The 22,581-nt window shown below is 49.8% G+C and overlaps 1 protein-coding gene across 5 annotated transcripts in view; it reads left to right on the top strand.

Moving 5' to 3' along the window:
- Positions 1-22,581, top strand: part of LOC137433788 (rho guanine nucleotide exchange factor 25) — a 278,788-nt gene extending 256,207 nt beyond the window's left edge. For 4 of the 5 annotated variants that reach the window (XM_078783275.1, XM_078783260.1, XM_078783268.1 and 1 more), the window contains 4 exons: positions 336-413; positions 1,999-2,190; positions 3,933-4,113; positions 20,951-22,567. In XM_078783275.1, coding sequence (XP_078639401.1) covers positions 336-413; positions 1,999-2,190; positions 3,933-4,113; positions 20,951-21,411 — 912 coding nt within the window. In that variant the 3' untranslated portion in view covers positions 21,412-22,567. Of the gene's footprint in view, positions 1-335; positions 414-1,998; positions 2,191-3,932; positions 4,114-20,950 lie in introns of all 5 variants that reach the window. The other variant, XM_078783280.1, reaches the window with a different exon arrangement.

Here is a 22,581-nt window from a genome sequence, read left to right as displayed (position 1 = left end):
AAAACGATACATAGCAGGATATCTCAAAAAGTTATTGATGGATTTGGACGAAACTTGTTGGACATGTGTGTGTGACAAGGAAGAATCTTCAATTTTGGTGAAGATCTGGATCCGGATGCAGCTAGTATAATTTTTAAGTGATTCTTCACCATTGAGATTGAGTGATATGGCCAACCAGGCAGACGTTTGCTCTCTACTGAGTGCCGTTCTAATTTATGATGGATTTGTAAGCTTACATCATTACCGAAGGTGCAACACACTTCGTTTGAGTTGATGAAAAAGTGTTATAAGTAATAAAGTTTGCCTTACAATGTTCCTTTTGTTATTCCTGGCAGCGAGCAATCCAGGTGATGTGTGTTGTGCCGAAGCAATGTAACGATATGATGAACGTTGGAAGGCTGCAGGGATTTGAGGTACGCAATGACATTGCGCACGGTCTTTATGTGACTTGGTCCATCTTCAAATATTTTCATGTTCTTCCTATCCCATATCCCCCATGTATTTTCCATTAAGCGGAAATACAACAGTAATTTTCCTCTACTGATTGATCATTATTGAGGCAGGAATCTGTTAGAAAAGGCTGAGTTGTTGCCAACTATTGACTCCGGAGGTCCTAGTTGACATACTTGGAAAGCCATGTAGGTCACGTCATAGAGGCAGTCGTAACAACTGAGCGGAATTTCTGGATTCTGAATGCCAGCGCTATCAACTGGATCTCCCCGTGCTAGATTTTCGTCCGAGAATATGCCCCAGCCGATGGATTCAAAATCACACAATTCTAAAGCAAAAGGCACAAATTTATTTTGAACTGTGACTGCAAAACTAATGTTGTTGGGAAACATGAGAAGAAACCTGTTGAAAAAACACAATCAAATAGCAGCCACTTGACTGGGGTCACACAATGCATCAATGATAGTCGGTCCCAAAACTAATTTGATAAATCTCTTTCTAAAGCCAAACTATACATTTCCTTGACTCAATTGTCTATTTTTACACAGGTTCTTATCACTTCCACACATTCAAGGCCACACGATACATTCAGTACAAGGAAAGCAACGGACTTGGGAGCTATTTGGTTTCACTGCCTACGACTTTGGTGTTAATCTTTGGTGGCTTTCTGACTGTCCATTCTCTCAAGAAAGTTTATTCATGGAGCTGCTAGGCACAGGGAAATGGCCGATAAAAGTGGAAGGCCCTGGTTTAAAGGGGGCATGCACCATGCAGAGATGAGTAGACACGATCAGTGCAAAGGAGTTTATGGACTGTGGAAGATGGTCACCAGATATGTGATGGACTGCACCTCGACCCCCCTCCAGCAGCCTACCTAGAGGCCCAGTAAGTCGAGACGACTCAAATCTGTTAGTCTGTGGTGGACCTGATAAGCATAGAATGTCTCAAGGACGTTGGGTTTCTTGCAAATGTCTTTCAGTTTAGTGTTAAACAATAGTAGCGACAAACAAGGATCACACCGCAATGGTCTGGTCCGTTCCCTATGTTCAGCACACCCCTCGATCCATGCACCCAAAGGAAGAGCACGCTAGGCACTTGATGTCCGAGGCGTGAAAGGCAGGAAGTGATCACCCGGCTTCTCCGTCATAGGCCGACTCAGTGGTGTTCCTCCTCTCTGACAGGTTCACATTGGGTTCAGTTTCGCTCCTTGAATCTCTCCCTCTCACTTTCCGCAGCTTATTTTTCCTCCTCTTCTCTCCTTTTTTGTACTTCACCCCGCCTGTCTCTCTTAGGAGGAAATAATTCTCTCAAACAATTCAGCTCTCCCGAAAACAAGCTCATTTACATCCGGCGCAACAGAAAACAATACAAATCTACTCTAACAGATCTTGTGACTCTCTGTTCCATTTATATAAAAAGTAACGCCTTCCTCCCTTCCTGGAGGTGCAACAATAATTGTCTATTAGATGGGACATGATACACTTTAATATATCTTTTAATCTCAGGTTATTTTGTTAGCTGTATTTCCGTCTCTTCCATTCTTGACAGGGAAAGGTCATGGCTCAAGGCCACCTCCTGCTGCAGGACATGTTCCAGGTACTCGAGGGGGAGGGTGGGCTACTCACACGTAGCAAGGAGCGGCGGATCTTCCTCTTCGAGCAGATGGTTATCTTCAGCGAACAAGTGGAAAGGCGACGTGGACCTGCCATTCCAGCATATCTCTTCAGGCACAACATCAAGGTTGGACTTTCGTGAAGATGCATTATTCATGGTCTGGTTAAAATAAATTGGTACAAGCTAGGTTTGGAGATAATGGTTAGTTGAATGGCAAAGAGAACGGATAGTTTGAGGGAGCAAGGTAAGAGGAAAAGTGGTAGATGACGGTTGAGATGGGAGGATTGTGTTAGGAGGGATATCAAAAAGGTGGGGTGGTTGAAGGGTGAGAGAGTTGGCTGAAGACAGAGGGGAGTGGAGGATTATCGTGGTCAATGCAGGAGCTTGGTGCCATTGGACCTCAGCCCTTATAAGGCAAGATTTAAAAAAAGAGTTGGTGATCGTCCCCGCCCGACCCTACGAAACACACCCGACCCGAAACTTTTTTTATTTTTTATTTTGAAAAAAATCATTCAAAAACGATCTTTTCACAGTCAAATTTGGCGCCGTCTGCACCGCATGCTGCGCAGTGCGTGCTGCGCAGTGCATGCTGCGCAGAGCGTCGCAAGTGCCTCAGGCAACTTCACCCATTTTACGTTAGCCATTCATGGCGGCTATTGTGTGAGCTTTTTCCCGCTGAAATCTGTATCGATTCGTGCTAGAATCGGCTTGAAATGCCTATTGTGATCGCATCAATAGCCCGTGAGGGCTCTTCCAAGACGGTGAAGGACTGGTTTGCGTGCAATATCGAGTTGGATGTTACAATCTCGGACTTCTATGCAGAGTTCTCAGACGGCAAGTATGATGGGGATAGGGAGCCATTGCCTGACGATACACGCGGTACTTTTGTCAAAGTATTCGCCGGCCCCAGTAAAACCGACATGACGAAGGTTTCACCAGCTTGCAAAGTTTCTGATGTGACAAAGACTCTTGGCTCATTTCTCAAATTAGTGTTGGCTGCAGACACGGCCACGGATCACAGGATGGAACCCGATAGTCGACCAACTGTTTTTAGTGTCCTCATGAATGCTGCCCGTGATGATGCTTTTTGTACTTGCCTGCCACCTGCCATCTTAAATTTCAAGGTGCCAAGGGCATGGTGTTTATCTGTTTTTCCGATGTCATGGTGGATATACATGTACAGGTGTCTTGCCCTTTCACTACCAAGCTCAGCTAGGACATTCAACATCATCCAAAATCACACAAACACTGTGTTTCATAGAGATTTGGGCAATGTCTGTAAATCTGTGAGATGAATGAAGAAATTAAATCATTTTGAGGAGAAAGGAGTCTTTATTTCATATTTTTCCATGTCAACAAAACTCAATGGAAAGTAGGACAAAAAAATAAAAAATAAAAATAAAAACCTCCCTCCCTACCCGAACTTTTGAGAAAAAAGGACGATCACCAACTCATTTTTTTTATCTTGCCTAAACAGAAAAGGAGGAGAAGAAGAAGAAGAAGAAGAAGAAGAAGATGTAATAATGAGCAATGTTTGCCATCATAATACATTTTAACACTGAACAGATGGTTACCATTGCAAACTTAAATATTACATAAGTTTATTTAAATAAATGTCACAAAGTATACAATACTACTCACATGCACATCCTTGTTTGATGCAGTCCTAACATGACAGCCCTCGTGCTTAACAACAAAATGCTACACTAGTATACCTGTTAAGAGTAAGCAATTTGCCCCATTTTATGTCATTTCTCGTGTTATTGGCATTAATGAAAGTGTTTATAACACAAAATTGATTCGGTATAGGCGTATAGCTATAGTGTATTTACTGTATATCATGTGATGTGGTGGTGCCAATGGGACAGGTCAGCTGCCTTGGACTGGAGGCAAGTTCTGATGGAGACCCCTGCAAACTGGTCTTGACGTCGCGTCAGGAGGACGGTGTGCATGAGCGCTTCGTTTTGCAGTCGAATGGTGCAGAAACATGCCAAGCCTGGGTCCTCGCCATTACACAGATCCTCGAATCTCAGCGAAATTTCATCAATGGTGAGGGAATTCCACAAAGTCTCTCTCTCTTTGTCTGTCTGCCTCTGTTTGTCTCTCTCTGTCTGTGCCTGTCTGTCTCTCTGTCTCTCTTTGGCGCTCTGTCTCTCGCTGACTGTGTCTGTCTCTTTCTGTTGTTCAAATGTTAACCCGCGACAAAAAGTTGAACCAATTGTCTTTACTAACCTTGGCCACAACTGTCCAATCGCTGTTTTTACCTATTTCTTTCTAATTGTTATCATTCTCATGCACGCTTTAAATAAATTTTGGTGCACTTTATTTGTCTAAAGCAGATAGAGTAATTTGTTGTGTAAAACCTCCTGCTTTGGAGCAAGGCCAGGTAAGGAGTTGTGCTTTTACAGAGGCACAGATTCGGCACCATAATATGTGCTTTACAGTGTAGTATGGACACTTACAAAGCACCACGTGTAGGCCTGATGGTTCTGCTGGTACCTAATAAAGGACAACCGGATGAGCAGCAGCCTTATGTGTGGATAGGCCATGGAGGGTGGGTGAGGGGGGGGGGGGCGTCTGTTGGAACAGACGTTGTGGAATGCACCGACCCGTCCTGAAGAACGACCAATAGAGGCCAGCCAAGTGGCAATAGAAACTCTCTCTCTTGGTTTTGTTGTACCGTAAACTGAACTGGATCATGGGTACAGGGATGCTGCCTCCTAATCCATCGTCTCCACCTCATCTGCCTCATCACCATCCTCCTGTCCTATTCTGCAACACCAGCCTGCAGAGGCCATACTGGAGCCACAACCAGCAGCTCTTCTTTTTTGTATACAAGATCGAGGCTCGTGTAAGAGCTAACATTAATCACACACACACACACACACACACAAAAAAAACCGACACACAAAACATACAATAAAGGGAGCGGGAGACAAGATGGGGAGAGAGAGGGAAGCCTCCAAGTACAACAGCAGAGAACAGGGACATCAGGAGGTCTGTGGGAGTCAGTGGGCTTGGGGAGGGAGGAGGCATGGGAAGGGGGGGGGCATGGGAGAGGTATAAAACACATGGACAATGCTAGGACTTCCAGGAAAGAAGTTGGTATTTCAAAAAAGTGGATCTGGGGTGAATTCACAGGGGAAGATAAGAGATGGTGGTGAACAGCTGTTTTAAAGACCTGGAGGGAGGAGTGGGATTGAAGAGAGTGAGGGAGTTTGTTCCAGAAGAGGGAGTAAAGAGGAATGAAAGAGAGAAGGTGAGAAGAGAGTCTTGATTTTGGCAGTTTAACCATAAGAGGGTTGCAGACAGATCTTGTGCGACCTGCAATAATATTTAGGGGACAGAGCCCAGAGAGAGCTGGGGAAGGAGGGCCGGAGAGGAGTCGGTAGAAGACAGAAAGACCACCAACCTGCCTGCGGTGAGTGAGTGAAAGGCCCTTGGAGTTAGCTTCATTGCGGGAGATTCCAATGATTCTGAAAGCTTTGGTTTCAACAGCGTGAAGCCAAGCTCGGTGTGAGGCAGGAGCACCAGCCCAGAGGGGAGAACAGTATTCCATTGAGCTGCGGATAAAAGCCTTTTATGTGGTGAGGAGCTCAGGTGTGCCAGGGAAGGACTTCACACGACGGAGGATGCCCAGTCGGCGACTGGCTTTGGAGGCCATCTTGGAAGTGTGGTTTTCCCAGGAAAGATCATGGCAGATAGTGAGACCCAAAAGCTTGAGTGACAGAACTTCTTGGAGAGGATTGTTGAGAAAGTAGATGGGAGGGTTTTCCAGTCGGTCTCTTCGGAGAGACATAGAAAGAGTGTGAGATTTGTCAGGATTGAAAGACTTGTTCCACTTATTTGACCAGTCTGTGATTTTGTCCACATCTGCAGAGAGTGAGGAGGCTGCAAACTGCTGATCTGAGGGATGTGGAATGGAGCGGCAGAGAGTGGAGTCATCAGCAAAGAGATAGAGAGGATTTTCCAGAGAGTCGGAGAGATCGTTGATGAAGACCAGAAAAAGCACAGTGCCCAGAACACTACCTTGGGGATCTCCAGCCAGAACAGGAAGGGGAGTTGAGAGAAATCCATTCAGGGCCACACGTTGACTACGACCAGAGAGGAAGTCCGCAAGCCATGCGTGGAGATTTCCATGGATACCATAGGAGGAGAGTTTGGTGAGCAGAGCAAGGTGCCAGACCGTATCGAAGACAGTTCCTATTTCCTGTTTGGCATTGAGGACCTCATCCATTGTTGAGACAGCAGAAGCAGCATGTCCAGAGTAGAATGACCTTGTCTGAATCGAAATTGATGATCGGAGATCACGCCATTGGAGAAGAGGAAGGATTTGATATCCAAAGCAATGATGGATTCCATGACTTTGCTGATAATTGGGGGCAGGCTGATTGGTCTGTAATTGCAAGGATCTGTTTAGGTTAAGTTGTTTTGGCACCATCGTTGGGTTAAGCTTTGGTTATTTATCTCCTGTGTACATAAGTTTGTGTTCCCCCATCATCCCTACCTGTGTCTGGCCACCATTTGGTTTGTTCCGTACTATTTTTAGCGTACTGTCACCCCTTTTTCCCCCCTATTCATTATTTTTTAATAAACCGCCCTTTTATTACAAGAAACGTCTTCCCACCTTTTTTCCTCCCATACATTTTGCCCCCAAGTTTGGCTTTGTTTGGGTGATACCTGGGGAATTGCAGTTATATTGAACACTATCTTAATCACCTTTTGGGTCCTTCACAGGGGTATTATACTCCCTGCGCAGACAAACCGTGTTAACAGATCATCTGACATGACAATATCATACTAAAATACGCCATTTGTGTCGGTCTGATGAATTTTTGAAGCCAATACATTTTGTCGTTACTTATCCAATCTCAACCAAACTTGACAGGATGACGAAGGGTTACACAGTGAAGGTTGTAACGTATTCATTTGCCCCCTCCCCTCCCCAAGGGGGTTTTCTCCCCCGAGCGAGTTTGCCCACCATTGCCGTCAATGGGGTTGCATGTTGAGGGCTATATCAATATTAAGTTAGCTTTATCGTGGCGTTTGACCAAAGAAGAAGATTTATCAGCAGTTTTTCCAAGGCTGCTTTGAATAACAAAACTAACGATAATAGCATAATATTAATGTTATGACAAAACAATATTAATATTGTTGCGGATATGGGATTTGGCCTCCATATCCGCTTGTAAATATTCCCCTATTTCCCCAATACTCCCCAACTATCCCCAATCCCCCATTCCCTAGTCCCATTGTCTGTAAACAACACTCTGTAGAACCGACCTTCCCCTTTTTCCCCCATTAAATGTCGTGCCCAGGTCCACCGCATCTCACGTAGACAACTTTCGGACATCCGACGTCCCGACGGCATCAGCCCACGGGTCCTAAAATCCTGCTCTGCTGCTCTATCTCACCCTCTCTCTGTTCTCTTCACCCTCTCTTTTGCTCAAGGTCAACTGCCATCTGCTTGGAAATCAGCCAACATCACCGCTTTGCACAAAAAAGGTGCAAAAACAGATCCTAGCAACTACAGACCAATCAGCCTTCTCCCAATTATCAGCAAAGTCATGGAATCCATCATTGCTTCGGATATGAAATCTTTCCTCTTCTCCAATGGCTTGATCTCTGATCATCAATTTGGTTTCAGACCAGGTCACTCTACTCTGGACATGCTGCTTCTGCTGTCTCAACAATGGATGGAGGTCCTCAATGCCAAACAGGAAATTAGAGCTGTCTCCCTCGACATATCACGTGCCTTCGACACGGTCTGGCACCCCGCTCTGCTCACCAAACTCTCCTCCTTTGGTATCCATGGAAATCTCCACGCATGGCTGGTGGACTTCCTCTCTAGTCGTCGTCAACGTGTGGCCCTGAATGGGTTTCTCTCATCTCCTCTTCCTGTTCAGGCTGGAGTTCCCCAAGGCAGTGTTCTGGGCCCTGTGCTTTTTCTGGTCTTCATCAATGATCTCTCTGACTCTCTCGAAAATCCTCTCTATCTCTTTGCTGATGACTCCACTCTCTGCCGCTCCATTCCTCTTCCCTCAGATCGGCAGTCTGCTGCCTCCTCACTCTCTGAAGACCTGGACAAAATCACAGACTGGTCAAACAAGTGGAACATGTCTTTCAATCCTGACAAATCTCACACTCTTACTATGTCTCTCCGAAAAGATCGACTGGACAACCCTCCCATCTACTTTCTCAACAATCCTCTCCAAGAAGTTCTGTCGCTCAAGATTTTGGGTCTCACTATCTGCCATGATCTTTCTTGGGAAAACCACATTTCCAAGCTGGCCTCCAAAGCCAGTCGCCGACTGGGCATCCTCCGTCGTGCGAAGTCCTTCCTCGGCACACTTGAGCTCCTCACCACATACAAGGCTTTCATCCGCAGCTCAATGGAATACTGTTCTCCCCTATGGGCCGGTGCTCCTGCCTCACACCTAGCTCGGCTTCACGCTGTTGAAACCAAAGCTTTCAGAATTATTGGAATCTCCCGCGATGAAGCCATCTCTGAGGGCCTTTCACTCACTCACCGCAGGCAGGTAGGTGGTCTTTCTGTCTTCTACCGACTCCTCTCCGGCCTTGCACCCCCAGCTCTCTCTGTGCTCTGTCCCCCAAATATTCCTACAGGTCGCACAAGATCTGCCAGCAACCCTCTGATGGTTAAACTGCCGAAATCTCGGCTCTCTGCTCACCTTCACTCTTTCATTCCTCTTTTCTCCCGCCTCTGGAACAAACTCCCTCACTCCCTTCAATCCCACTCCTCCCTCCAGGTCTTTAAAACAGCTGTTCACCACCATCTCTTATCTTCCCCCATCCAAAACCTTGATCTTTTCTACCCCCGCTAATTCACCCCAGATCCACCTTGTTTGAAATTCCAACTTCTTTCCTGGAAGTCCTGGCAGTGTCCATATGTTTTATACCTCTCCCACCGCCCCCTTCCCACGCCCCCCCCCCCAAAGCCCTCGCCCTCTCTCAGATCTCTCGATGTCTCCATGTCTCTCGGTCCCTGCTCTCAAATGTTGTGTTTGTGTCCTTCCCCCTCTCTCCCCATCTTGTCTACTGCTCCCTCTGTTATATGTTTTATGTGTCGGTTTGTCTTTCTGTGTGATTAATGTTCGCTCTTTCACGAGCCTCGATCTTGTATACAAAAAAAAAAAAAAAAAAAAAAAAAAAAAAAACTTGCTAGTTATTCTTAGTCTATGTCAGTTAAGGACTCGTTTCCATTAATTCTGACTCTTCGTTGCACCAGAATGTGATTGTATGGCACCAGTAGTGAGTTTAGGACCTCCCCATACCTCCTCCCATCTTCCTCATGAAACCACAACAACAACTACAACAACAGCGCGCGGGGAGTGTGCGTCCTCACTCCGGCTTGGTTAGCCGCCATTGCCCATGTGCTCCGGCGGGGTTACCACGAAGGGGCTGACTGTCGGCCCCTCGTCAAGGGCGGAGCCCGGTAACCCCCAGCACCCAATAAGAAGCGGCGGGCCGATTCCATCTGGGGCGGAGCTAACAAGCCGAGGGCGTGTCACTCCCCGCCGGATATACGCAGCCACTTACCGGACGTGACGTCAGATGCGCCCCGAGCTTGAAGTGAAGAGAACCAGACGCCACCTCCGAGCGCTGAGAGACCTCCCTGCATCTTTTGGGCCGCGCTATCCTGTCCCTGAGCACAAGGTGCACCTTGTGCTGTCCACCGACTACCTGCCCTTCCTTGCCATCAATCCCGGTGTGAGTCAGTCTTATCCTGTTTATCTGTGGTCTGTCGGGGTTACTATAAGACCGTGATTAAGTGCCTACCTTCCTATGCTGTACCTCTTGTCCTTGTAATCTCAACGTTCCGAAATATTATAACCTCCTCCGGAGGTCTTGAGAACTGTACCCCTGGTGTCGTGTCATTTAACCCAGCCGTTGTGTCCTTTCCTCAATTGATTTAGCGTAGCGCGACTCGGCCAACGTTCGAGTATAATCGGGTAAACTGTGCAGACGCGGTCATACCAAACCGCTCGGTAAACCAACATCCACAACCGCGTCTGTAACATTTGGTGTCGGGAAGTGGGATTCGATCCGGAGCGCGTTTCACCCGCTCGAAATTATAACAGCGAAATTTAATTGTGTTTTACAAAAACAATAAAAACCCGAATTTTGAAAGTCGCGCTATGGCAGACCAAGACGGATGGGTTCCGGTAGAGGAGAGGGAGGCAGGGTCGATCCAGGACCAAAATGAGGGACAAGAGGAGAGCGAAGCAGTGAGGGTAGCAGATTCGCAAAATAGCGTCGTCGCGCACGGGGTTGCGGGCGCGCAAAATGGCGCCTCGCACATGGCCACGGCGACCGCGCCCGCGACCGTGGTAGCGCCGCCGATGGATTGGGGCCTATTTATGGAACAAATAAAGGCCTTTATGGTTAAGTCGGGTGAAGAAATGAAGGACGAGATGAGGGCTAATAGTCAGCAATTGGGAAACCAAATTGTGGGATTGAGGGCTGATAGTGAGCGATTAGAGGGCCAAATGGGGGTAATGAGGGACGAAGCGAGGGGTACCGGTGAGAAGTTAGACAATAATTTTGAGGGGTTAGACAACGGGATAAAAGAGGTGAGAAATGGGTTAATGGGGGTAGAAAACAGAATGGCCGCTCAAGAGAATCAAATGGAAGGGATGCAAAAGGGGTTAGAGGGGTTAGAAAACAGGATGGAAGGCAAATTGAGGGACATGAGGGACCAAGCGGAAAGGGAAGTTAAACAAATGGGGCAGCAGATAGAGGGGGTCAGAATGGGGGTAGAAACCAAACTGGATGCTCACAGGGAGGAAATGGAGCAGATGAGGGTGGCATCTGGGCAGGAGATGCAAGTGATGGGAGAGGAGATCAGAAGAGGTGTGAGTGAGGAGGTCGGAGGAGTGCGCGAGGAGGTGAGGCACTGTAAGGAGCGCATGGAGAAGGAGGTGAGAAAGGGGACTGTAAAATTGCAAGGGGGTATAGAGGAGTTGATGCTGGGAGTAGAACAACTGACAGTGGGACAAAAGGAGTTGGGGGACCAGGTAAAGAAGAACACAGCGGTAATAGAGGGTTTAAAATCGACACAGAAGGAGATGAAAAAGGACGTAGGGGTAATTAAAAAAGAGTGTCAGACGGTACATGAGGACTTGACGAAGAAAATGAACAAGGTGGTAGAGGTGATGGAGGTTAAAGAGCGGGAGGTGCGGGAGCACATAGAAAAAAATTAAGTGGAGTTAGAGGAAGAACTTAAAGGGGCGCACGAGGAGATGAAGGAGGTGAAGCAGAAATTAGAAGAAGTGGAAGAAGGGGTGAGCGAAATTAAGAAGCGACGGAGAGAGGATAAGAAAGAGATAAAGGAGGAGGTAAAAGAATTGGTCCAAAGTCTGTGTTCGGATCGTGATGATGTGCTCATTAACCGGATGAGGGATTCGCAGGTGATGGAGGAGAAGCGAAGAGAAAGAGGACCCGGTGTAAGTGGTGACCAATATGGTCGTGCGTATGATGCGCCAGGTGATTTAATAAGCTTGGGGGTCGAGATAGACCCGGATGTTCGTGAGAGGCCAAGAGTGAGGTGTATGGCTGGTCCGGAGGGTATGGAACGAGAGGTGCGAGGTGTGGGTGAGCAAGGTTGTGGTGGTATGGAATGGGTAGCGGGTTGCGGAGGTGTGACCCATGCATCGACACCAACAGGGGTAGTTGTTGGAGGGACCGGGGAGGCACGAGAGCCCCTTGGGGGTAATGTACTGTGGGGGCCCGGCCGGTTCGGCCCCGCGCTGACCCCGCAAGGGGCGACGCACGGGGTCCGGCAGGCGGGCAACGACTCGCATACGAGGTGGTCCCACAAGGTCCCACTCGCGCCGTATGACAGCAAGAGTGATCTACGCGCGTACCTGGCGCAGTTTGACTGTGTGTGTAAGGGCAACGGTTGGGGTGAGGACGAAGGTGGAGTACACCTGGTGGCCGCATTGCGCGGCGGCGGAGGTGCTGACGGCATTACCAGCGGGTGCTCTCACCCTGCCAGCCCTCCGCGACGCCCTAATTAATCGATTCGGCATTGAACAGCAGAGCGAGCTTGTTAAAGCTCAGCTCGCGCTGCGAAAACGCAAGCCCCAGGAAGCCATCGGGGAACTTGCCCACGACATTCGCCGCGCAGTGGGGATCGCACATGCTAGCATGGCAGCGGATTCCCGGGAAAGCCTGGCGCTGGACCATTTTATCCAGGCCCTCCCGGATATTGAGCTCCGGCAACAGCTCGCCATGTGGCGCCCGCAGACTCTGAGCCAGGCGGCTGACGCTGCGGCCCGTTGGGAAGCAGCGAGGCCCCTGGCCCGGGGGGGCGAGCGTCTCGCAATGGCGGTCCGCCAGGTGGGACCCCCGATGGAGGGCGGACCCCTTAGGGGGCCCGCCCCCGACGTGAGTCCTGACCTCGCGGGCATGGTCCGGAGGCTGGTAGACCAGCGCCTGGCGGGACCTGGACCATGGCAGGCGGCCCCAGAGGTGGCCCGCGGTGGACCACAAGCGGGTAATCCAATTCGGACCTCCAGGGGGGGAAATTTGGAATTCCGGAGACAAGCACCTTATCAGGTGAGGTGCTATACCTGCAACCGTCTGGGTCACCTGGCGCGGCACTGTCGAACTGCGCGCCGGGATGATCCCCGGCGGTTGAGGTCCTCAACTCCGCCCAGGGGGGAGCGGGTTAGCCGACCCCAGACACCCCCCCGCCAGACCCCAGGAAACTAGAAGGTGTTGGGCACGTAGGGCGGTGTTCGGCAGAAGAGGATGGAGGAGAGCCCTCATTGACGCGACAGGTCATTTATTGTGGCCAAATTGGAACCGGTAGCCTGACAATCAGATGCAAAATTGCCGGCGTGGGGGTAGACGCCGTGGTGGACACAGGAGCTAGCGCCACGATCATCAGCCCTGTGGTCCTTGATTCGAGCGCAGGTGGCTGGGATAAGATCCAGCGCCTGCAAAATTATAGTTTGCAACTTGCTACCGGGGTAACGGCCCCGATCATAGGGCGTGGTTCTGTGACCCTCAAGTTAGGGTCGGTAAGGAGGGAGATAGATGTTTGGGTGGCGGAGGTGTGCGACCCATGTTTAATAGGGTTGGATTTGTTGACTGCCAGCGTTTGTAAAATCGACTTGTGCCGGGGGATCCTGCAGGTGGGAGTAGAAGAGCTGCCGTTAGGGGGAGTGAGCACGGCCGAGAGAGCGGAGCTGGAGGCTTCCGAGGCCGTGACCATCCCCCCAAGGGCCGAGGCGATAGTGCCGGCCCGGTGGGCAGCTCGCCCAACATGGCAGGAGTCCTGCGGCCTGGTCGAACCGGTGGCAGCGCAGTCCATACCGGGTTTAATCGTGGGCCGCACCCTTGTAAAAACGGACGGACCGGTAGTGGCCGTCCGAGTAATAAATATGAGTACAGAACCACGCACTATAGTAAGGGGCACGAGGGTAGCTGGCTGCACCCCAGTTGAGGAAGTCGCGACAGTGAGGGGCGAGAACGTCCAGCCGAGCCGACCCCGGGGGGAGCCTTCAATAAGAAGTAGGAATTGGCCCGATCCCATTTACGAGATGGTAAATCGTAGTAGCGTAGAGTTGGGAGGTACCCAGAGGGAGGCCTTACACAAACTGGTTGGGTCCCATTTGGACCTCTTCTCCCTGTCCACCGAGGATATTGGACGTACGGGCCTGGTGAAACATCAGATCCACACCGGTGAGGCCCGGCCTATTCGTCAGGCCGCCTGACGGCTCCCTTGGAGCAAGAGGGCGGAAGCTGACGAGCAGGTTGAAAAAATGCTCGACGCAGGTGTGATCGAGCCCTCGGGAAGTCCTTGGATGTCACCTGTTGTGCTGGTCAAAAAGAAGGATGGGACCACGCGGTTCTGCGTGGACTATCGCCAGCTAAACAACGTGACACTCAAGGACTCATATCCCCTGCCAAGAATTGATGACACCCTCGATGCCGTTGCGGGCTCAAATTGGTTCTCGACTTTGGACCTCAAGAGTGGGTATTGGCAGGTGGAGATGGATAGGGCAGGGAAGGAGAAAACGGCATTTTCCACAGGTAAGGGACTGTATCAGTTTACTGTGATGCCGTTTGGTTTGTGTAACGCCCCCGCCACCTTTGAAAGATTGATGGAGCATGTACTAGGCGGCATGCCATGGCAATCATGCCTGGTGTACCTGGATGACGTCCTAGTACATGCCCAAACGTTCCCCCAGGCAGTAGCTAATTTGGACCAGGTGTTCGGGTGCCTCAGAGAGGCAGGGTTGAAGCTGAACCCGAGTAAGTGCACCTTGTTTGCCAAGGAGGTGGCCTATTTAGGCCACGTCATCGGTTGCGAGGGGGTAAAAACGGACCCAGACAAAATTAAAGCGGTAGAGGAGTGGCCCGCACCACGTACCATCAAAGAGGTGCGGGGATTTTTGGGACTCTGCTCCTACTACCGGCGCTTTGTGGCGAAATTTGCGGAGTTGGCCCGTCCCCTCCACCGGCTTACGGAGAAGGGGACGCGATTTAATTGGACACGGGAGTGCCACGAGGCCTTCCAAAAATTGAAGGGGTGTCTAACATCCACACCCCTTCTAGCTTACCCCACTAGCAACGGGGCATTTACCCTGGACACGGATGCGAGCCAGGAAGGATTGGGCGCAGTTTTGTCTCAGACACAGGAGGGCGTGGAGAGAGTGATTGGTTATTATAGTCGGGCCTTAAGTAGGCCCGAGAGAAATTATTGCGTCACTCGCAAAGAGTTATTGGCTATGCTGGCTGCCATGAACCATTTCCACCCGTACTTGTACGGGCGGAAATTTTTGGTTAGAACTGACCATTCCTCCTTGCAATGGCTCCTTCGGTTCAAGGAACCAGAGGGCCAAATTGCAAGGTGGTTGGAAAAGTTGCAGCAGTACGATTTTGATGTGGCCCATAGGGCCGGGAAGGCCCATGGTAATGCGGACGCACTCTCTCGGCGTCCTTGTCTGGGGGAAAACTGCAAATTTTGTGCGAGACACGAGGAGAGGGAACAATTGGGCGATTCGGACCCGACCCTCGTTGTCCGGGCAACCCGGGTGAGAGGGCCAATTTTGCCACTAACCGCAGATGAGGAATTCGGAACTTTGGCATGGAGCATGGCCCAGCAGGAGGATCCTGTCCTGGGGCCAGTGTTCAATTGGGTCAAATTGGGGCAAAGACCTAAGGGGGAAGAGGTCACCCCCCTCGGGTCACAGACCAAGGCGTATTGGGCTCAGTGGCAGACCCTGGAATTGAAGGATAACATCTTGTATCGCAAGTGGGTGGAGGTTCCCTCTGATAAAACTTCCTGGCTGGTGGTAGTCCCAAATAAATTTAAGACCGATATATTGCAACAGGTGCATGGTACCCGCCCCGGCGGCCATTTGGGCAGGACAAAGACGACATCGCAGGTACGCCGGAGGTTTTATTGGGTGAATATGGGGCGCGACATACAGGACTGGTGTCGGAGATGCGACGCCTGTACTGCCAAAAAGGGACCAGCACGGAGGATGAGGGCCCCCCTTCAATTACACCAGGTGGGGGCCCCCCTAGAGCGGGTGGCCATGGATATCCTAGGCCCACTACCCCGCACCCGCCTAGGTAATAAGTACATCCTCGTTGTGATGGACTACTTCACCAAGTGGCCGGAGGCCTACGCCCTCCCCAACCAAGAAGCAGGGGTGGTAGCGCAGGCCTTCGTGGAAGGATTTGTGTGCCGGCATGGGATTCCACAGGAGTTGCACACCGACCAGGGACGAAATTTTGAGAGCAAATTGCTAAAGGATGTGTGCAGTCTCCTGTCAATTCGGAAAACCAGAACAACGCCTTTAAGACCTCAATCTGACGGGATGGTGGAAAGATTCAACCGAACTCTAATCCAACAACTGGCACTGTTCACCGCCACCCGTCAGGATGACTGGGACGAACATCTCCCTTATTTGCTCATGGCCTACCGAACCAGCCAGCACGGGGCCACCGCATGCAGTCCAGCGTTGCTTATGTATGGGCGTGAGTTACGGGCTCCCGCCGACTTGCTATGCGGTCCCGTGCCAGACACAGTGGTTAACCCGCCGAGGGAGGGGTACGCACGTCACCTAGAGGAAGGCATGGAGCTAGTCCATGCCTTCGCCCGCCGCCAACTCCATCTGGCGGGGGAAAAGATGAAGCGCAGGTACGACGACCGGAGCCAGGGGAGTCAATACGCTCCGGGGATGAAGATTTGGTTCTTTAATCCCCGGAGGCGGAAGTGAAGGTGCCCAAAACTCACCTCCCCCTGGCAAGGCCCAGGAGTCGTCCTGTCGCAAATCTGTGACGTGGTCATAAAGATCAAAATGGGGCCACGAGCCCTCCCTCGGATCGTCCACGCCGACCGGATAAGACCTTACACCGGCGAGCAGGCGCCCCCGTGGATTGCCTCGGCTTTAGATGCCGAGGCGGGACCCAGTACCTCTGAATAAGGGGGGCTCATTAGTGCCAGAGGACTGGGGGATTGATGAGCGATGGGCCCGGTGGGTAAGGGTGGCATCCCTGCCACCCTTCCCATGTGGGGCAAATGCGCAATAGCTTATGGGGTGTATGGCAGTGAAAACTAGCCCGGGTGGGTTAGGTTATATTGTAGGGATCTAGCGAAGATGACATTAGGTGACGTTAAGGTTAGATAGTGACTGATACCTGTAGTGGGGACGCAGGTAGATTAGTATGGATGATAATGACGTGGGAGCGCAATAGTTTAAAGGGACGACTGGGAAGCGCAAGTTTCAGAGGGGAGTAGTTAGATGAGATGATGCTGTGTGAGGATGGAACAGGTGTGATTGCACAGGTGTGCAACTGGACAGGTGTGTGGAGCAGGGTGGAGTAGTGAGTGTTGTGGATCAGCGCGAATGCGCTTGGGGAGAGAAGGGTGCAGGTGGCACCAGGTGTGAGAGCACAGGTGTGCAAGTACAGGTGTGTGGAGAGAGTTGGAGTAAGTGGTACGGAGTGGTGTGCATGGTGCGAAGGTGTGAATGGGGGAAGAGTGGACCCCCATCACGGATACCCGGGGCAGGTAGTGTAAGTGTTAGGTAGAGGGTATAGGTAAATTGTGGTTGGATATTGGCATTTGTGGTGCGGTTGCAGAATGGTATTGTGGATGGGTGCATTAGTGTTGTGGAAATGGCTGGGCGTGTAGCCTGTTAGTGTGTGTAGTTGGTTGGGCACTCCACCACTGTGAGGATGTCGGCCAGGTGAGGCCGCAGGTGGGCTCTGGGAGCCGTTAGTGTCAGTGGGGCCCGAGGATCCGGAGGACGGACCCGGGTAGCCCAGTGCCAGAGAGGGCACCGAGTGGGGAGAGCGCCAGAGGGCCTTCCCCAGGTAGTTAGGTTAGGGTAAGGAGCAGGTAAGCTCGGAGGCAACTGCAGTGGTGGAGGTGTGCAGGTGGGTAGACCCGCTGGGAGAGGTACACGCCACAGCCCAGAAATTGTGCGAGGGCACCGGGAGATGAATCGGGGGAGTGAGACCCCAAATTGAAAAGCACCACAGTTTGGGCAATGGGAATTGGTTTATAGAACCCATAGTGTAAGTTGGCCAATGGATTGGCAGGGAAAGACCCCGGGTAATGTAAAGTTGTTAAAGTCATTTAGGAAATAGTTAGGATTGATGAACCTGTCGCACCATACGCAGCCACTTGCCTGTGGTGATGATGATGACTCCACACCTGTGTTTTCTTTGTTCTGTGTGCAGGAAAGGAGAATTGCTGTTGGATTTGTGAGACGCATCACGACGTGGATGAGACATTGGGGTGATTCCATCTCTCCCTCCCTAGGAGGGACTGATGATGAATTGGTGATGACAAATTATGATGTTGAGGTGGAGATGGCAAATTTTGATGAGAGTTGAAAATGGCAAATTTGATTGGTTAGGAGGGAGAGAAGACGAATTTGGTTTATGGGAGGAACGGGGAAGACAGTAGGGACGTTTGTTGATTTGTAAAGTAGATGTTTATGGGTAGTGTTGTGTTTTGTGGATACAGTAAGGGGTAAGGGAGGGGCCATGTAGGTTACCTGGTGGGGGGGGGGGCGTACGGTAGGAACGTACCTGTCTCACCTGGTTCCCATGTGCCCCCAGTGTGCATCATCTTATATTGCGTGCACTTTTGCGCCCTTACCACCTTACTCACTTGTCTTCTTCTTTTGTCTCCCACCTCCGAGGATCTGGCTTTGGGGCAGAGAGAGAGGAGAGAGAGGTGCTGGCTCCGCAGTTGTGGGCCTGCACTTTCGCTGCTTGCTGCCGGGATCGATACACCATATGGACCGCAATGTTTGTGGCCGCCCACCATGGACCGCAGTCTTTTGCGGGCAAGCACCACCCGTGGATGGACCTATGGGTCAACGTGGCACCTATGCCATACAGGTGAACCACTAATAGTTGGCCCCCTGATGGCCACAAATAGGAAATGGACGCGGTTGGCGCCTTTCTTTATTTTTAAAGAAGCAAGAAGGCCAAGTGCACCACACGAAGGCAAGACCAGCGGCAGAACATCGGCCGGCTGCGACACCACCGGTGACTATCGAACACTTTATTGGTGCACCGGATGGTGCTGACTGTGTTATGGGGTGGTGCTTTTGGTGCTTGGATGGGGTGCTCTGCACATTATTAAAGGCCGTAAGGCCACAGAGCACTCGTGGGTTGGTGTATCGATGCTGGCATGCGTGCTCTCTCTATGCATAACATCTGCATGTGTTCCTCCAAAAACAGGTCCTGGATCGTAGTGTAAATAGCAGCGTAGTCTTGTGTAAATAATGCTCCCTACCGGCTGTATGTTTAGTTTGCGAATTCTTTCCGCGATTCGGTTATCCTGTGGGTGTGTTTCTGTGAGGAGAAGGGTGCAACGTCGCAGGGGGACATATTTACTCATTTGTGAACATCTGTAAAACTGTCGCACTCAGGGTAGAGTTAATAGTAGAGGGAACTACATCTGAGTGCCACACTAAAGTAGGTAAAAATTTATCGGGTCGGGACGCCCCGAGGGTAGAGAAGGGTGCAATGTTGCGGATATGGGATTTGGCCTCCATATCCGCTTGTAAATATTCCCCTATTTCCCCAATACTCCCCAACTATCCCCAATCCCCCATTCCCTAGTCCCATTGTCTGTAAACAACACTCTGTAGAACCGACACTTCCCCTTTTTCCCCCATTAAATGTCGTGCCCAGGTCCACCGCATCTCACGTAGACAACTTTCGGACATCTTGCTAGTTATTCTTAGTCTATGTCAGTTAAGGACTCGTTTCCATTAATTCTGACTCTTCGTTGCACCAGAATGTGATTGTATGGCACCAGTAGTGAGTTTAGGGCCTCCCCATACCTCCTCCCATCTTCCTCATGAAACCACAACAACAACAACAACTACAACAACAGCGCGCGGGGAGTGTGCGTCCTCACTCCGGCTTGGTTAGCCGCCATTGCCCATGTGCTCCGGCGGGGTTACCACGAAGGGGCTGACTGTCGGCCCCTCGTCAAGGGCGGAGCCCGGTAACCCCCAGCACCCAATAAGAAGCGGCGGGCCGATTCCATCTGGGGTGGAGCTAACGAGCCGAGGGCGTGTCACTCCCCGCCGGATATACGCAGCCACTTACCGGACGTGACGTCAGATGCGCCCCGAGCTTGAAGTGAAGAGAACCAGACGCCACCTCCGAGCGCTGAGAGACCTCCCTGCATCTTTTGGGCCACGCTATCCTGTCCCTGAGCACAAGGTGCACCTTGTGCTGTCCACCGACTACCTGCCCTTCCTTGCCATCAATCCCGGTGTGAGTCAGTCTTGTCCTGTTTATCTGTGGTCTGTCGGGGTTACTATAAGACCGTGATTAAGTGCCTACCTTCCTATGCTGTACCTCTTGTCCTTGTAATCTCAACGTTCCGAAATATTATAACCTCCTCCGGAGGTCTTGAGAACTGTACCCCTGGTGTCGTGTCATTTAACCCAGCCGTTGTGTCCTTTCCTCAATTGATTTAGCGTAGCGCGACTCGGCCAACGTTCGAGTATAATCGGGTAAACTGTGCAGATGCGGTCATACCAAACCGCTCAGTAAACCAACATCCACAACCGCGTCTGTAACAATATCATTAATATCCCACCTCCCCAATGTGTTTTTCCTCCTTGAACAAACGGTGAATCGACGTTTATAAATAGCTTATCATAGCGTTTTCGTGGGAGCAACCGCCCAACGGCCTCTTCCAGAAGTATAAATATTATAAACCACAAACATGTATGATTAGCTTTTTAAACAGTTGCTAATGCTTTTTATAACACTAAATAAACAAAATTCGGAGGAATCCCGAGATCCGTGAGGTAAGTTTTACTTACAGAACTGAGCGAAGATCTACTGTACTCTATATACCCCACAATGGTTGGGATAACATGACCCTTCCTGGCGCTAACATGATGTTTTTCGTGGCGGCCTTTTGAAACTCGCTCCTGATGTTCAACACGAAATTGGAAGGGAGGAAGCCCAGTTGTGCTCATTTACCAAGCAGCTAGCTAGCGCTTGCCAAGCCAGCCGTTCCTGAACTGTTTTGAATAGAGTGCTTGCTCGAATGCTGAAACCACTTGGCGATCTCTTCACAAGAAACTTTGTAAATGAACACACACCCAATGTTCTTGAGACCCACCCACAGATCGACTAATATAATTTGTACCCCAAAGATGAATGACCCTTCCTGCCGCTCCCGTAGTGTGCGGGTGTACTAGTATTGTTAAAAACTGAAATAATACATTTATTTACACAAGGTCTCTGTGATATTTGGTTCAAACTACGATTTTATAAAATGCAGTTTTCATGAACAGTTGGGAATCCATGAAGCCATGTTGAAATTGAAACATGTTTTCGTTTTCCCTCTCAGCTCTCTCCTCGCCTATTGAATACCAGCGTGGTTATCTGGGAAAACGGGCTAGCTCTGGGGCTGCTACACCACCTCTGACCACTCGCTCACACTCAGCCTCTTTTGTCGACATCGCTCCAGTGCTGCCTCTCATCACCGGGCAAATCGCTCCAGGCCTCAGGGTGGCTGCTGCAACGCTCAGTGCTCCAGGATCACTTGCTGCTGTGGCCGCAGGCTCTGTCTGTTCTGTGCCCCCAAACAACACTGGGAATTATACAGGACTAGGAGGAAGCCAACTTTTGCCTCGGGACAATACTGAGGCCAACAGGCCTGTGCCTGTTATTAAGACAGCGGCCAGCAAAGCATGTGCACTGTGGGACGGTGGGATTGAAGAAGCTGCTGCCTTGAAACCCTCCAGTGAATTGAACTCCAGTCACATCACTGGAGAACCTACTTCAAACTGCCAGGAACAAGACAGATGAGGATGATGTTCCGTTGCCTGAAACGCAGGGGCGTCAATCACAATTGGTCCAAAGTGATTAAAGTTAAACAAATTATGAAAAACATCAATAGTATCCAAGAATCTTCTTATATGCATCTGATGATACATGAACAGTGTATGACAGAACTTGCAAAGGTGCGGCCCTTGCCAAGTGGCCTCAATCCCTGCACAAGGTGGAGAGATTGTGGCTTTGGCAGCATTAAGGGAATATCTGTGCACACACAGGATGCAGACATTTGACATTTAGTGCTCGTTTCATGTGAATCATAAACAGCTCTTGGTTGGAATAGAGTTTGTTGAATCAAACCCTTGCTCATTACCAAATGGCGAAGGTTAAATTTACATGTTGTGAGCAGAGTGGTAGAAACACTATCTGCGCATGCGCAGGTTCAGAGCAGACATGGATATGACACAGGAACGATGGGCTAAATGTCCTCCTTTTGTATCAAAATTTTCTTACATCATCTAAATGGCCATCAAAGACATATTCATTGACACATTTAACAAAGTTACACATATAAATTTTATTTTAACCAAGGCTGGAGCTGCTAATTGCTCCTGTTTTAGGAGTGTTAAGTGTATGTTCTGCGGAAGGTGGTTGTGGGTTGATATCCAGACCATACACTTTCTCTCCATCTCTTATTAATTTTGGTTGAAAGTGTAATTATGTTGATATATTTACTGCGCAAGTTTTGGAAATTGTTGGTCTGATTGTTTAAATAAAAAGGTAACTTCCCCCGTATTTTCAGAAAACAAATCTTGGGTTTTCAAGAAAGAAAAGAGAAATTATAAATACAGATGATAATTATAATCAGTCAAGAGTGTAAACGTTTTGAATAACGGACATATTTACAGTGCTTTTACCTCCTTGGAGTTATGTTTGTGGTATTTTGATCACCAAGAATCGGTTTTGTATTTTCTTTGTACATTTTGAATAATCGACCAATACCAGGAATCCTTCATGACAGACAATGTGAGGGAACAGATTGTTGGAACAAAATAATACATCGACAGAGACAAGGCCATGATTGGTCTCGATTTTTGACACGCAATGATGTTAAACTTTCAACAATAAAACTTGTCTTTGTTCATTGTAAGTTTGAAACCGTGGATAAAATGAAATTAAAATGTATGAAATGGAAGGAATAGT

Source organism: Myxine glutinosa, chromosome 1 (genome assembly GCF_964187855.1).
Source record: "Myxine glutinosa chromosome 1, kmMyxGlut1.1, whole genome shotgun sequence".
NCBI lineage: Eukaryota > Metazoa > Chordata > Myxini > Myxiniformes > Myxinidae > Myxine > Myxine glutinosa.
Note: the sequence above shows the minus strand (reverse complement) of the source record. Positions and strands in the feature narration are given on the sequence as shown.